The sequence below is a fragment of the Neoarius graeffei genome, chromosome 10 (assembly GCF_027579695.1).
Source record: "Neoarius graeffei isolate fNeoGra1 chromosome 10, fNeoGra1.pri, whole genome shotgun sequence".
Taxonomy (NCBI): domain Eukaryota; kingdom Metazoa; phylum Chordata; class Actinopteri; order Siluriformes; family Ariidae; genus Neoarius; species Neoarius graeffei.
The window spans coordinates 1170700-1183183 of NC_083578.1; the positions used below are offsets into that span (position 1 = coordinate 1170700).

General features: G+C 44.4%; 1 protein-coding gene across 1 annotated transcript in view; it reads left to right on the forward strand.

Moving 5' to 3' along the window:
- Positions 1-9006, forward strand: part of ghra (growth hormone receptor a) — a 56699-nt gene extending 47693 nt beyond the window's left edge. The window contains exon 9 of the mRNA XM_060931040.1: positions 3050-9006. Coding sequence (XP_060787023.1) covers positions 3050-3886 — 837 coding nt within the window. The 3' untranslated portion in view covers positions 3887-9006. The remainder of the gene's footprint in view (positions 1-3049) is intronic.
- The last annotated feature ends 3478 nt before the right edge of the window (positions 9007-12484 follow it).

Consider the following 12484-nt stretch of genomic DNA (forward strand, 5'->3'; position numbering starts at 1 on the left):
GCCAGATTTAGAAGAAACTTTTGACATGTGAATATTATTTCTAGATCTAGTGTTATAATTATGTACTTCTGAATTCAAGCAAAAAATATTAGACAAATATGACAGACAAAAGCCATTTACGCATTTAAATACAATCAAACACTTGTGAAAATTCCACCTGGCGGTTAAACTAACCCAACCAAGACTTCTAAATAATGTTTCTGTACGTTCATCTCTGACTTTCTTTCTTAAGACAATACAAGCCCCTCTTTTCTGTAGCCGATGCAGTCTTTCGAGACTAGTAAGATCTGCATTAGTCCACACTACATCACAATACTTGTACAGAGGCTGGACCAAGGATGTATACAGCTGTCGACAAGTGTCCTCGTTCAGATATTTTCTGATTCTACTCAGCAGACTTAGCCGACGTGAAACCTTAGAAGCAACAGTGTCTATATGTGAATGCCAGTTCATAACAGAGTCAAATGTCAAACCAAGGTATTTTATGGTGTCAGTGTTGGTATAATTATCTGACTCCTATATTCTGTCACGTATTCACAGTATTTAAAGGACAAGTCTGGGATTATTTTGAACCTGGATCCTATTTTCCCATCTCTTTGGGTCCAGATATTTACCAGTGACATAAACGATTGAGGTCGGTCGAGCATTGAGTTAGAACGCTATAACAGGCAACCGCAGAGCAGCTATATGGTGTAATCCTATGGGGCAGTCATCCACGTCACAGTAAAGCGCGTGTTTTAGCCACTGAGAGGATGATAATGTTATTATAAATGTCTGAGAACATGGAGAGGATCCCTGCAGAGATGCACCTGCGTGTGTTTCGCTCAGTAACTGTAAAGAATCTCTCTGACGCAGCACCACATTCAGCGCCTGGAGTCGATTATCGCACGAGGCTGATTACTGTTTACTGTTTTCTGATGTTTACTAAAGAAGTCGTCACACAGATTTCATGAAGAAGTCTGTTTCCAAAGTAATGCCTGAATATTTAGCTGATTACTGCAGTAGATACAGACACGAGTGTTTGATGACATGGAAAGGATCCCTTTTGTAATTGTTTGTTCTGAGTAATCATTTGGACCCACAGAGATGGGAAAATGGGGCCCAGGTTAAAAAAATCCCTGAGTTTTCCTTTAAAAGCATAAAATTAGTGTTCAGTTATATATTGACTGTGACCTGCTTTAGGTTCGACCCAGCAGTGCTTCTCTGTCCTCCATCTCCCAACCCTCAGACAGTGTGTGGAGTGTAGAACGAGAGAGAATGGAACACTGGATCTGCTGAACGCTTCTCTCGCATCTGTAGTGACCTCCCACTGTCCCGTCTCACACAATATATTACTGCACCTAGTGGTCAAACAGGGGAACTGGAACAAGCGTAAATAAAGGGTGTTGGGGCAGGAATCACGCTGCCCCATGCTCAGGGGGAGGAGCAGAGGACACGATAGGTCTTTACAGGGTTGCCAGTTTAAAAAAATTCTACCAGAAAGATCTAATAAATAAAATTAGATTGGGCGGCACGGTGGTGTAGCGGTTAGCATGGTCGCCTCACAGCAAGAAGGTTCCGGCGAGGGCCTTTCTGTGTGGAGTTTGCATGTTCTCCCCGTGTCCGCGTGGGTTTCCTCCGGGTGCTCCGGTTTCCCCCACAGTCCAAAGATATGCAGTTAGGTTGACGTGGGGCGGCCTTGGACTGAGGTGCCCTTGAGCGAGGTACCGAACCCCTGACTGCTCCCCGGGCGCTCTGGTGTGGCTGCCCACTGCTCTGGGTGTGTGTGTGTGTGTGTGTGTGTGTGTGTGTGTGTGTGTGTGTGTGTGTGTGTGTTCACTGCTTCAGATGGGTTAAATGCAGAGGATGAATTTCACTGTGCTTGAAGTGTGCATGTGACAAAGGTTTCTTCTTCTAAAAAAAAAAAAAATTGAATAAATTTCTGCAAATAAAGGTGAAGTGTGAGTGCAGACGGCGTGTGTATGATGTACAGATCTGTTTCTATTGTAAAGATTGGAAAAGGGAAAGAGGGATGATGGAGTGGATGATATTGGGACAGTAGAAATGCATGTGCACTACAGTGTATAGGAATAAGAAAAAACACATGACTCCATTTTCCAGCATTTGGAATTTTTGTCATAGTTTTTGAGAAGTTTGTTAAGGTGGAAATTTTGTTGAAACTTGGCAACTTGGGTTGATGATATTAAGAAGAAGAAGAAACCTTTATTCGTCACATGCACACTTCAAGCACAGTGAAATTCATCCTCTGCATTTAACCCATCTGAAGCAGTGAACACACACACACACACACACACACACACACTCAGAGCAGTGGGCAGCCACACCAGAGCGCCCGGGGAGCAGTCAGGGGTTCGGTACCTCACTCAAGGGCACCTCAGCACAAGGCCGCCTCACGTCAACCTAACTGCATGTCTTTGGACTGTGGGGGAAACCGGAGCACCCGGAGGAAACCCACGCAGACACGGGGAGAACATGCAAACTCCACACAGAAAGGCCCTCGCCGGCCGCTGGGCTCGAACCCGGAACCTTCTTACTGTGAGGCGACCGTGCTAACCACTACACCACCATCTCTCCTGTGTGCATCTCCTTGGTGATGGGAAACACATTTATTGTATGCAGCACAGTCGAACAAAGGTACAACTCAAAGTGCTCACGTCAAGCTGACGGACTGTCCGCTGGATGACTGGATGCTTTCGAATCTCACATGATTATTACAGGGTTTCTGTATAAATTCACTAGAATTCCGCCTGTAGCAGGCATCAGAGGTGATAAATTCAACTTCATTTAGTTTGAGAAGGCCATCGTTAATATCGTTATTAATATCATCCTGCTACCGATATCTACATGACGATCCGTTACTGGTAGAGAAACTGACAAAGCTGAAGGAAGCAGCGAGGCTCCAGGAGCTGAGAGAGCTGAGGAACTAAAGGAAGTGAGGAAGGAGAATGTTTAACCCTGAAGCAAATGGAATGTAAAATGGTGTAACAGTACATTTTTTAAAAATGAATATGAGTAAAATCTAATATAAACTTGTCACTGATGTCTACAGAAAGGGAAGCTGGATGAACTGAACTCTCTGCTCAGCAGTCAGCACATGTACAAACCCGAGTCGTATCCTGATGACTCGTGGGTGGAGTTTATCCAGATCAATTTGGACGAAGCAGCGGAGAAAAATGAGAACTCCGACAAGCAGCGCCTGCTCGGCCCCTCCCATCATGGCTCGACTCTGTGCTTAGGCTCCACCCACAAAGCTGATGATGATTCCGGTCTTGAGATGGAACCTGACAGGGAAGAGCGCCATCCTCTGGTCAGCAGGAGCAATTCGACACCGACTCCAGAGTCGCAAATTGAGATTCAAACACAATTCAAAAGAAATGATGGGAATCACTGGACAAACATGGATTTTTACGCACAGGTGAGCGACGTCACGCCTGCAGGGAGCGTCGTCCTTACACCTGAGCAACAGAACAACACGCTGAGCAGGAAAAAGGGCGAAGAAAAGGAAGAGGACTTGAAGAAGAAGCTCGACATCCAACTCATCGTGAATGACTCCGATGGAGGATATTCATCTGAGAACGTCGCCCGCCACCTTGTTCCCGACTTGCCGTCCAATCAGGATCCAGATCAGCCGTATCACGTTCTTAATCCTGACGTTGAAGAAGAAAGGGAAGCATCTTCCTACGTCTCTGAGCTCCCTCCAGCCTCTGTTCTCCCTCCTCTTCCAGACTACACCGTCATACAGGACGTGGACGGGCAGCAAAGCCTAGTTCTCAATCCGAATTCTGCACCTCAGTCACCATCCTACCCTCAGAATCCCACCAAAAGCCCCCCAAACATGCCCGTTGGGTATCTCACACCAGAGCTGCTGGAGAACTTCAGCCCGTGAGTGAATGATGCTGATATGCGCTCGTCCTCTGACTGCTCGGATCCAAAGTTGCTACATCATGGATGTCTGAACGTCGGCCATATCTGTGACGAAGTGATGGAGTGTGTGGTGATGTGTATGGCCACACCGTGGGGGAAATAACCAATGATCCGTGTGTGTGTGTGTGTGTGTGTGTGTGTGTGTGTGTGTGTGTGTTTGTCTTGTGCTTTAGTGAGTGAGTCAGTCGAGTTACATATAAATAGTTTAAGACACGTCTGCATGAGTCAATGCAACACAGACACATTTTACCTCTGGAGTAGACCTGTGCCAATCATCAGCTCCATCATTCCCTTCACTCAGAATCCTTATGTTGGAAACTTCAGCTTCCAGGTTTCCATTTTATGCAGCAAGATCAAAGTCATCCCATTTACATCCACAGATAAAACCAGACTGTACCAGCAGGTCGCGTTGCAGCTTCACAGCTCCGGGGTTCCTGATTCGATCCTGACCTCAGCTTACTGTCCATGAGGAGTTTCAGACATGTCTCAGGGGGTTTCCTCAGGGTTCTCTGGTTTCCTCCCACCTCCCAGTAGGTGGATTGGTGACTCTAAATTAGCACCAGTCAGCTTAGAAGAATAAAGGTACCAATTTGTACCTGTCCTAGTTCCTGAGTTGGTACCATTAAGGGGTCATCTCTCGTACCCTTAGGATATATTTTTCCCCTGAGAATATGAATATAGTGCCCTTTTAAAAATAATTTCAAAAACAATAGAGTGGTGTCCCATCCAGAGTGTATTCCCACATCCGTGCTCCCAGGATTGACTCCGGATTCACCGCCTCCCTGAGCAGGGTAAAGTGTACTGTAGGGCCACTGTGTGCCACTGAGATGGTACTCTGGGATGCACCTTTAGTACGTCTCCAGTTTCTCCAGTCATCGTAAATGTACACTCTGAGGAATAAAGGTACCAAACTGTACCTGTTCTACACTGAGTGTGTATCTGGTGTCTGGGAGGCTGCATGGGGCGTTAACGAGTGTATAGACTCACGCTTTAAAGATCCACCAAAGATCTGATTACTGTCTTGACCTTAAAGACCTAAAGAGACACACTAAAATTATAAGCCTGCACCCCAGTGCGGTGAGAAAGAAAAGAAATGGACTGGGATGAGTTTTCCAAAAGCCTCTTAATGCTAAGAGCAGCTTAACTAGGAGAGACAGTGTTCATTGTGCTGCTCGCTCGACCATTTAACAATGATCTTTGTGCTACAATACATTTGGGAAACTCACCCCAGTTCGGTCCCTTTATTTCTGAGTGTAGTGCAGATTTAAACTTATGGTTGGTGTCTTAGGAGCCGTTATTGAACCTTTCGCAGGTTTTGGTTTCCAGGTGAAAGATACACACCAAAGGGATGAAGGATGTGGCCTTGAGGATGTCACGTGATGGTACACCTCAGTTCAGAGTCTTCAAACACAACCCCATCACAGACAGGATTATCTCAGGATCATATCGTCAGAACTGGAAGAAAGTGTCATAGCTAAGATTAAAGAAGATTCATTTTCACAAATTTAACAAAGTTCTTCAGGGAGAAGTTCGTCCCATAGTAATGGCAGATATGCACTTTTAATAAATAACAATAAAATAAATGTTTATTAATAATTTACCTTTCATAAAGCATGATATTGGCACAAGCCTACTCTTGATAAGCTAATGTGAGCCATGCACACATCGTTATCCAATCAGATTTACTCGAGCACAAGACCCAACAGGACGAGAGAGTCACTGTGTCCATGGCAGCACCAAAATCCCTTCTTTACTCACAAACGGCACAAAGTTCCGCCCCGGCGTCGGACGAAAGCACAAACCGAGAGCTGGTTTCTTAATCAGAACACAGTATGATTTCATCCGAACCCTGAGACGTGATGTGAAGAGGAAACGGGGAGGACGGGTGTGTGCTGGAACGGAGTTCTGTCCTGATTATCATGGTCAAGGGAAAAAAAAAGCACGTCATTACTAATGGCTCTTGTCTTAATGAACAGAAATGAAATTGCACGCTGTTCATCACAGACGGTTAGCTTTAATGCACATGTAGCAGTTTGAAAATCAGAAAATTAGCCTTATTGTCGGGACTGGAAACTTTTCAGTGTTTTTATGTTTTTTTTTTTAAACACACATCATGATGATGAGGAGGATGATGATGTCAGGAATCAAAATGGAACGTTGTGAGTGTGTGTAGATTTGCTTTCATTGCTATAATTACAGAAACCATTTCCACCAAGGAACAGGCGAGTGGGCGTGTGCAAGTGGGTGTGTGTGAGTGGGCATATGTGAGTGGGCGTGTGCGATAATTCTACAAATGATTGAATGATGTGATGATGGACATTGTTGCTAACCCTGGTTTAATTCAGAAGGCAGCATAAGATCATGTCGTCATTATTTGGGACAAATGTGAGCGTTTTTCGAGATTTCTGTTCTCTAGATGAGCAGGGTTTTTTTTTTTGGAAAGTGTAACCGATCTGACCTACTGACGAGTTGTGATGAGGTTATCATGATGAGGTTACAGTTATCCTGATATATAAATGAAATGTTAGCACGTGCCTAGTTGTGTAGAATTGATGAGGACTGAATGTGATGCAGGTGTGATGTTCGTATCTCAGGCTACATCCACACGACAACGGCAACAAGATTTTTTTTTTAGCGGGTAAAAAAAAAATTGCGTCCACATGGGCAACGGATCAGTAAAATATCAGGTACATATGGCAACGCAACACTTGCTGAAAACGATGCAGTACACATGCCACACCTCTACGTGCGCTGTAAGACGGTCCCATCGGAGACACCAGAACAGTAGAAGAAATAGGACGCATGTGCATAAACCCCTTCTTCTACCCGGCGTGCTGCTTGTTCTAGTCATGTGGTTGTGACGTCATCGTAAACAAATCCGTTCTACTCATCCAGACGACTTCGCAACGGCGCCGTTGCCAGATTTTTCCACTCTGGAAACCGTTCTCAAAAAATATCGTTTTGGGGCACCCAAAACGCCGTTGCTGTGTGGACACCAGGCCGAAACGATAAAAAATTTTATCGGATTCATCTGAATCCGTTGCCGTGTGGACAGGGCCTCAGTGCTGTGCGTTTCTGTAACACATAAATCAAACACATCAAAGACGATGCTGTTGTACACAGAGCTATAGAGAAAACACTACAGTCGTTAAACCCAAAAGAACGTGATGGTAATTGGTTATCGGATACGTCTCAAAATTCAGCTCCTTGCAGGATCATTATTGTAGATAACGATAATATCATACGCATTAATAAAATAAATTGCTCAGTGCTTATCAGGATCTAAAACGTCAAAAAGTGAAATAAATTGCTTCATGCTGCCTTGAACATAGAACATGCTTCAGCAACACACTGATTAGCTAAATGCATTTTTTTGACCAATCAGTGACTCTCGATACGGTAAGCCCCGCCTCCTGTCGTATGATTCTGGAGCAGGGAGTAAAATCGGCCCCGCTCTCTCGGCTCCACACGTGAGTGAAGTGCCTGAGTTCCTGAAAAGGTTCCTGTGGTGGAAATGTTTTGATCTTTCAGATATCTGACAGTTCTTTGTCAATGTTGTTGTTGTTGTTTGTAAACAGTTATACAAACGCCTCACAGTGCTGCTTTCACGTATTCACACGTTTTCTCCCGTGTGCTTGATACATTTTCTCAGAAATAAGCTAATTCAGATTAAATTGCTCATGAAACAGTCTGATGATTAAATTCATTCCGTATCCGAATGAAACAGGAAGCCAGGGGTTTTTACCAAATTGGTTAATAATCAGTAACTTTTTCATTTGTGTAGGCAGGGCATAAGGAAGCTAGAGAGCATTTAATTGTATTTAAATTGAGGCCACGCCCCTAAAGTGCAGCAGAAGCCGTCAGTATTTTTTCAGAACCCAGACGTACAGAAGTCTGATTTCATGAGCACTTTAATTCAACTTCAACAGCCATAAACCTTTACATCAGTATTATATTGTGTATTTTTTTTGCATAAATACAATCATACACAGGATTTACACTAACACATGTACAGAGGACAAAAGATTGAAATATTCAGTGTTTTCAAATCCTATTCACGGTTTCAGCTCTGTAAACACACCAGACATGTGGGCGGAGTTTCATTCCTGATTTCAACACACCTTCATTTACTTTCCCTCGGTCATGTGACCTTACTGTCCCTTGACGTGACGTGCATTAAAAGAGGAGCGAGTTGATTTACCCAGAATGCACTGTTCCATTTCTGAAGCTGTGAACACAGAAGTAATAATAAATCTCACATTAAATTGACAGTGAACGACTGCGCTGATGGAATTTACTCGTTTAGCTGCTTAGCGTGTTCACGAGTTAGCAAACTGTTCTTGGTCTCAAGGGGAAGTTCTGAAGGTGCACTGAAAACAGGAGTGAACCCAGCACAGGTGCTGAGTCGTACCTGGGTCGGGTGTGTCAGGAGTGGGAATGTGCACATGTAGGAATACTCTGAAGCTAATGAAGATGAAGCCAAGCGTCGTGTGTGTGTGTGTGTGTGTGTATAAAAACTGATGCCTTATTAAGGACAATGCTGCTGCTCACCGCTGATAAACCAGCATCAGAAACGTCTTAAATCACCACAGAATCATAGTTTACAGTATGCCGTTATCAGGGACGCACCAAGCCGACGGGGCAGCGAGCTGGCGTGGACTCACACGCTGCTCAACACTGAACTGTGTGAATGAGCAGAGAAACCCTGACACGGGACACAGGGCTGAAACCTGCACCCCGATGGAGATGTGGGAACGGGATCGGTGCGTCTCCACTGTTTATACTCTGCTTACACTGAACGCTGGACTGTTCTTCAGCTCAGTCTGTGCTGCTGCTTCACTTCTGTTTACTTTCAGGTGAATTTATAACTCGTGTATTAGCTGTGTGGAAGAGTGCGAGTGTGCATGTGATTGTGTGTACGAGGGCTTTTGAGTGTTTATTGGTGTACGTATATTGCACAGTTTACTCTCTCTCCTCTTCTTATGATGTGTTTTTGGAGGAAGTGGTCAACACCTCCAGAGAAAGCTGTAAAATTTCACATCTTACTTTTCTTCAGCTCAATAAAAGCTCATTTGCTTTATAGTTTTATTCTCATTGTGTTCATCAGTAACTGTGATAATGAGCAAATTACAGTGTTAGTGAGTGAGTGGGGTTAATCATGGTGTTGAGTTAGTAATGGTGTGAGTGAGTGATGGTGTTAATGAGTGAGTGAGTGATGGTGTGAGTGAGTGGTGGTGTTAATGAATGAGTGGTGGTGTTAGTGATGGTGTTAGTCAGTGAGTGATGGTGTTAGTAAGAGTGATGTTTTTGATGGTGTTAGTGAGTGATTGTGTTAGTGATGGTGTTAGGGAGAGTGATGGTGTTAGTGATGGTGTTAGTGAATGAGTGATGGTGTTAATGAATGAGTGATGGTGTTAGTGATGGTGTTAGTGAATGAGTGATGGTGTTAATGAATGAGTGATGGTGTGAGTGAGTGATGGTGTTAGTGATGGTGTTAGTGATGGTGTTAATGAGTGAGTGATGGTGTTAGTGATGGTGTTAATGAGTGAGTGATGGTGTTAGTGATGGTGTTAATGAGTGAGTGATGGTGTTAGTGATGGTGTGAGTGAGTGATGGTGTTAGTGATGGTGTTAGTGATGGTGTTAGCGAGCGAGTGATAGTGTTAGTGATGGTGTTAGTGAGTGAGTGATGGTGTTAATGAGTGAGTGATGGTGTTAGTGATGGTGGTACTGAGTGAGTGATGGTGTTAGTGAGTGAGTGATGGTGTTGGTGATGGTGTTAATGAGTGAGTGATGGTGTTAGTGATGGTGGTAGTGAGTGAGTGATGGTGGTAGTGAGTGAGTGATGGTGTTAGTGTTAGTGAGTGAGTGATGGTGTTAATGAGTGAGTGAGTGATGGTGTTAATGAGTGAGTGATGGTGTTAGTGAGTGAGTGATGGTGGTAGTGTTAATGAGTGAGTGATGGTGTTAGTGAGTGAGTGATGGTGTTAGTGAGTGAGTGATGGTGGTAGTGTTAGTGAGTGATGGTGGTAGTGTTAATGAGTGAGTGATGGTGTTAGTGAGTGAGTGATGGTGGTAGTGTTAGTGAGTGAGTGATGGTGTTAGTGAGTGAGTGATGGTGGTAGTGTTAGTGAGTGAGTGATGGTGTTGGTGATGGTGTTAATGAGTGAGTGATGGTGTTAGTGATGGTGGTAGTGAGCGAGTGATAGTGTTAGTGATGGTGTTAGTGTTAGTGAGTGAGTGATGGTGTTGGTGATGGTGTTAATGAGTGAGTGATGGTGTTAGTGATGGTGGTAGTGAGCGAGTGATAGTGTTAGTGATGGTGTTAGTGTTAGTGAGTGAGTGATGGTGTTGGTGATGGTGTTAATGAGTGAGTGATGGTGTTAGTGATGGTGGTAGTGAGTGAGTGATGGTGGTAGTGAGTGAGTGATGGTGGTAGTGTTAATGAGTGATGGTGTTAATGAGTGAGTGATGGTGTTAGTGAGTGAGTGATGGTGTTAATGAGTGAGTGATGGTGGTAGTGAGTGAGTGATGGTGGTAGTGTTAATGAGTGAGTGATGGTGTTAGTGAGTGAGTGATGGTGTTAGTGAGTGAGTGATGGTGTTAATGAGTGAGTGATGGTGGTAGTGAGTGAGTGATGGTGGTAGTGAGTGAGTGATGGTGGTAGTGTTAGTGAGTGAGTGATGGTGTTAGTGAGTGAGTGATGGTGTTAGTGAGTGAGTGATGGTGTTAGTGAGTGAGTGATGGTGTTAGTGAGTGAGTGATGGTGTTAGTGAGTGAGTGATGGTGTTAGTGAGTGAGTGATGGTGGTAGTGTTAGTGAGTGAGTGATGGTGTTAATGAGTGAGTGATGGTGTTAGTGAGTGAGTGATGGTGTTAGTGAGTGAGTGATGGTGTTAGTGAGTGAGTGATGGTGTTAGTGAGTGAGTGATGGTGGTAGTGTTAGTGAGTGAGTGATGGTGTTAATGAGTGAGTGATGGTGTTAGTGAGTGAGTGATGGTGTTAGTGAGTGAGTGATGGTGTTAGTGAGTGAGTGATGGTGTTAATGAGTGAGTGATGGTGGTAGTGAGTGAGTGATGGTGGTAGTGAGTGAGTGATGGTGGTAGTGTTAGTGAGTGAGTGATGGTGTTAGTGAGTGAGTGATGGTGTTAGTGAGTGAGTGATGGTGTTAGTGAGTGAGTGATGGTGTTAGTGAGTGAGTGATGGTGTTAGTGAGTGAGTGATGGTGTTAGTGAGTGAGTGATGGTGGTAGTGTTAGTGAGTGAGTGATGGTGTTAATGAGTGAGTGATGGTGTTAGTGAGTGAGTGATGGTGTTAGTGAGTGAGTGATGGTGTTAGTGAGTGAGTGATGGTGTTAGTGAGTGAGTGATGGTGTTAATGAGTGAGTGATGGTGTTAATGAGTGAGTGATGGTGTTAGTGAGTGAGTGATGGTGTTAGTGAGTGAGTGATGGTGGTAGTGTTAGTGAGTGAGTGATGGTGTTAGTGAGTGAGTGATGGTGGTAGTGTTAGTGAGTGAGTGATGGTGTTAGTGAGTGAGTGATGGTGTTAATGAGTGAGTGATGGTGGTAGAGTTAGTGAGTGAGTGATGGTGTTAGTGAGTGAGTGATGGTGGTAGTGTTAGTGAGTGAGTGATGGTGTTAGTGAGTGAGTGATGGTGTTAGTGAGTGAGTGATGGTGTTAGTGAGTGAGTGATGGTGTTAGCGAGTGAGTGATGGTGTTAGCGAGTGAGTGATGGTGGTAGTGTTAATGAGTGAGTGATGGTGTTAGTGAGTGAGTGATGGTGTGAGTGAGTGATGGTGGTAGTGAGTGATGGTGGTAGTGTTAGTGAGTGAGTGATGGTGTTAGTGAGTGAGTGATGGTGTTAGTGAGTGAGTGATGGTGTTAGTGAGTGAGTGATGGTGTTAGTGAGTGTTAATGAGTGAATGTTGATATTGAATGTTAGCGCATTGTTCCAGCCCGCAGTTGTATATTCTCATCCCTGTGTTAAATAATTTAGTTGCAGATGTTTCCACAGATTATAAATCTGATCTTGTGGATGTGCAGCTGAGCGTCTGAACACAGCCTCGCTCACACTTAACATTATCCTGTTCCTCAGTCATCAGACGGAACTTCATCTTAAAACAGACTGAAGAGACGGCCGTGCGGTGGGCGTTATTTTAGAGCAGGTTCTGAAAGTCCAGTCCTCCTTCACTAATGAGTGTGAAGTGTGTGAGACGCTCGCTCTGTCCTGTTACACAGAGCCACACTGACGACAGGAGGTGCATTATGGGAGGTAAGGTCAACACACACGAGGCACTAATGCTCCGAGCGACGGGAAAAATACGCAGTGAGGGTTTCAGGAGCCTGAGGTACACTCAGTGAAAGCAGATCAGCTAATTAAGCAGCCTGGATACACTTAGCAACGCTGCGTGGGTCTGATTGAATTGGACTAGTCCGCTCTCACACGCCGCCTCTCAGGACATTGCAGGTAATTACCCATCATTCTCTGTTCCTCCGAATCCAGTCTTCAGGCCAATTAAGCGTGTAAAAACACCCACCAGGGCACTTTATTGCTTCAACAT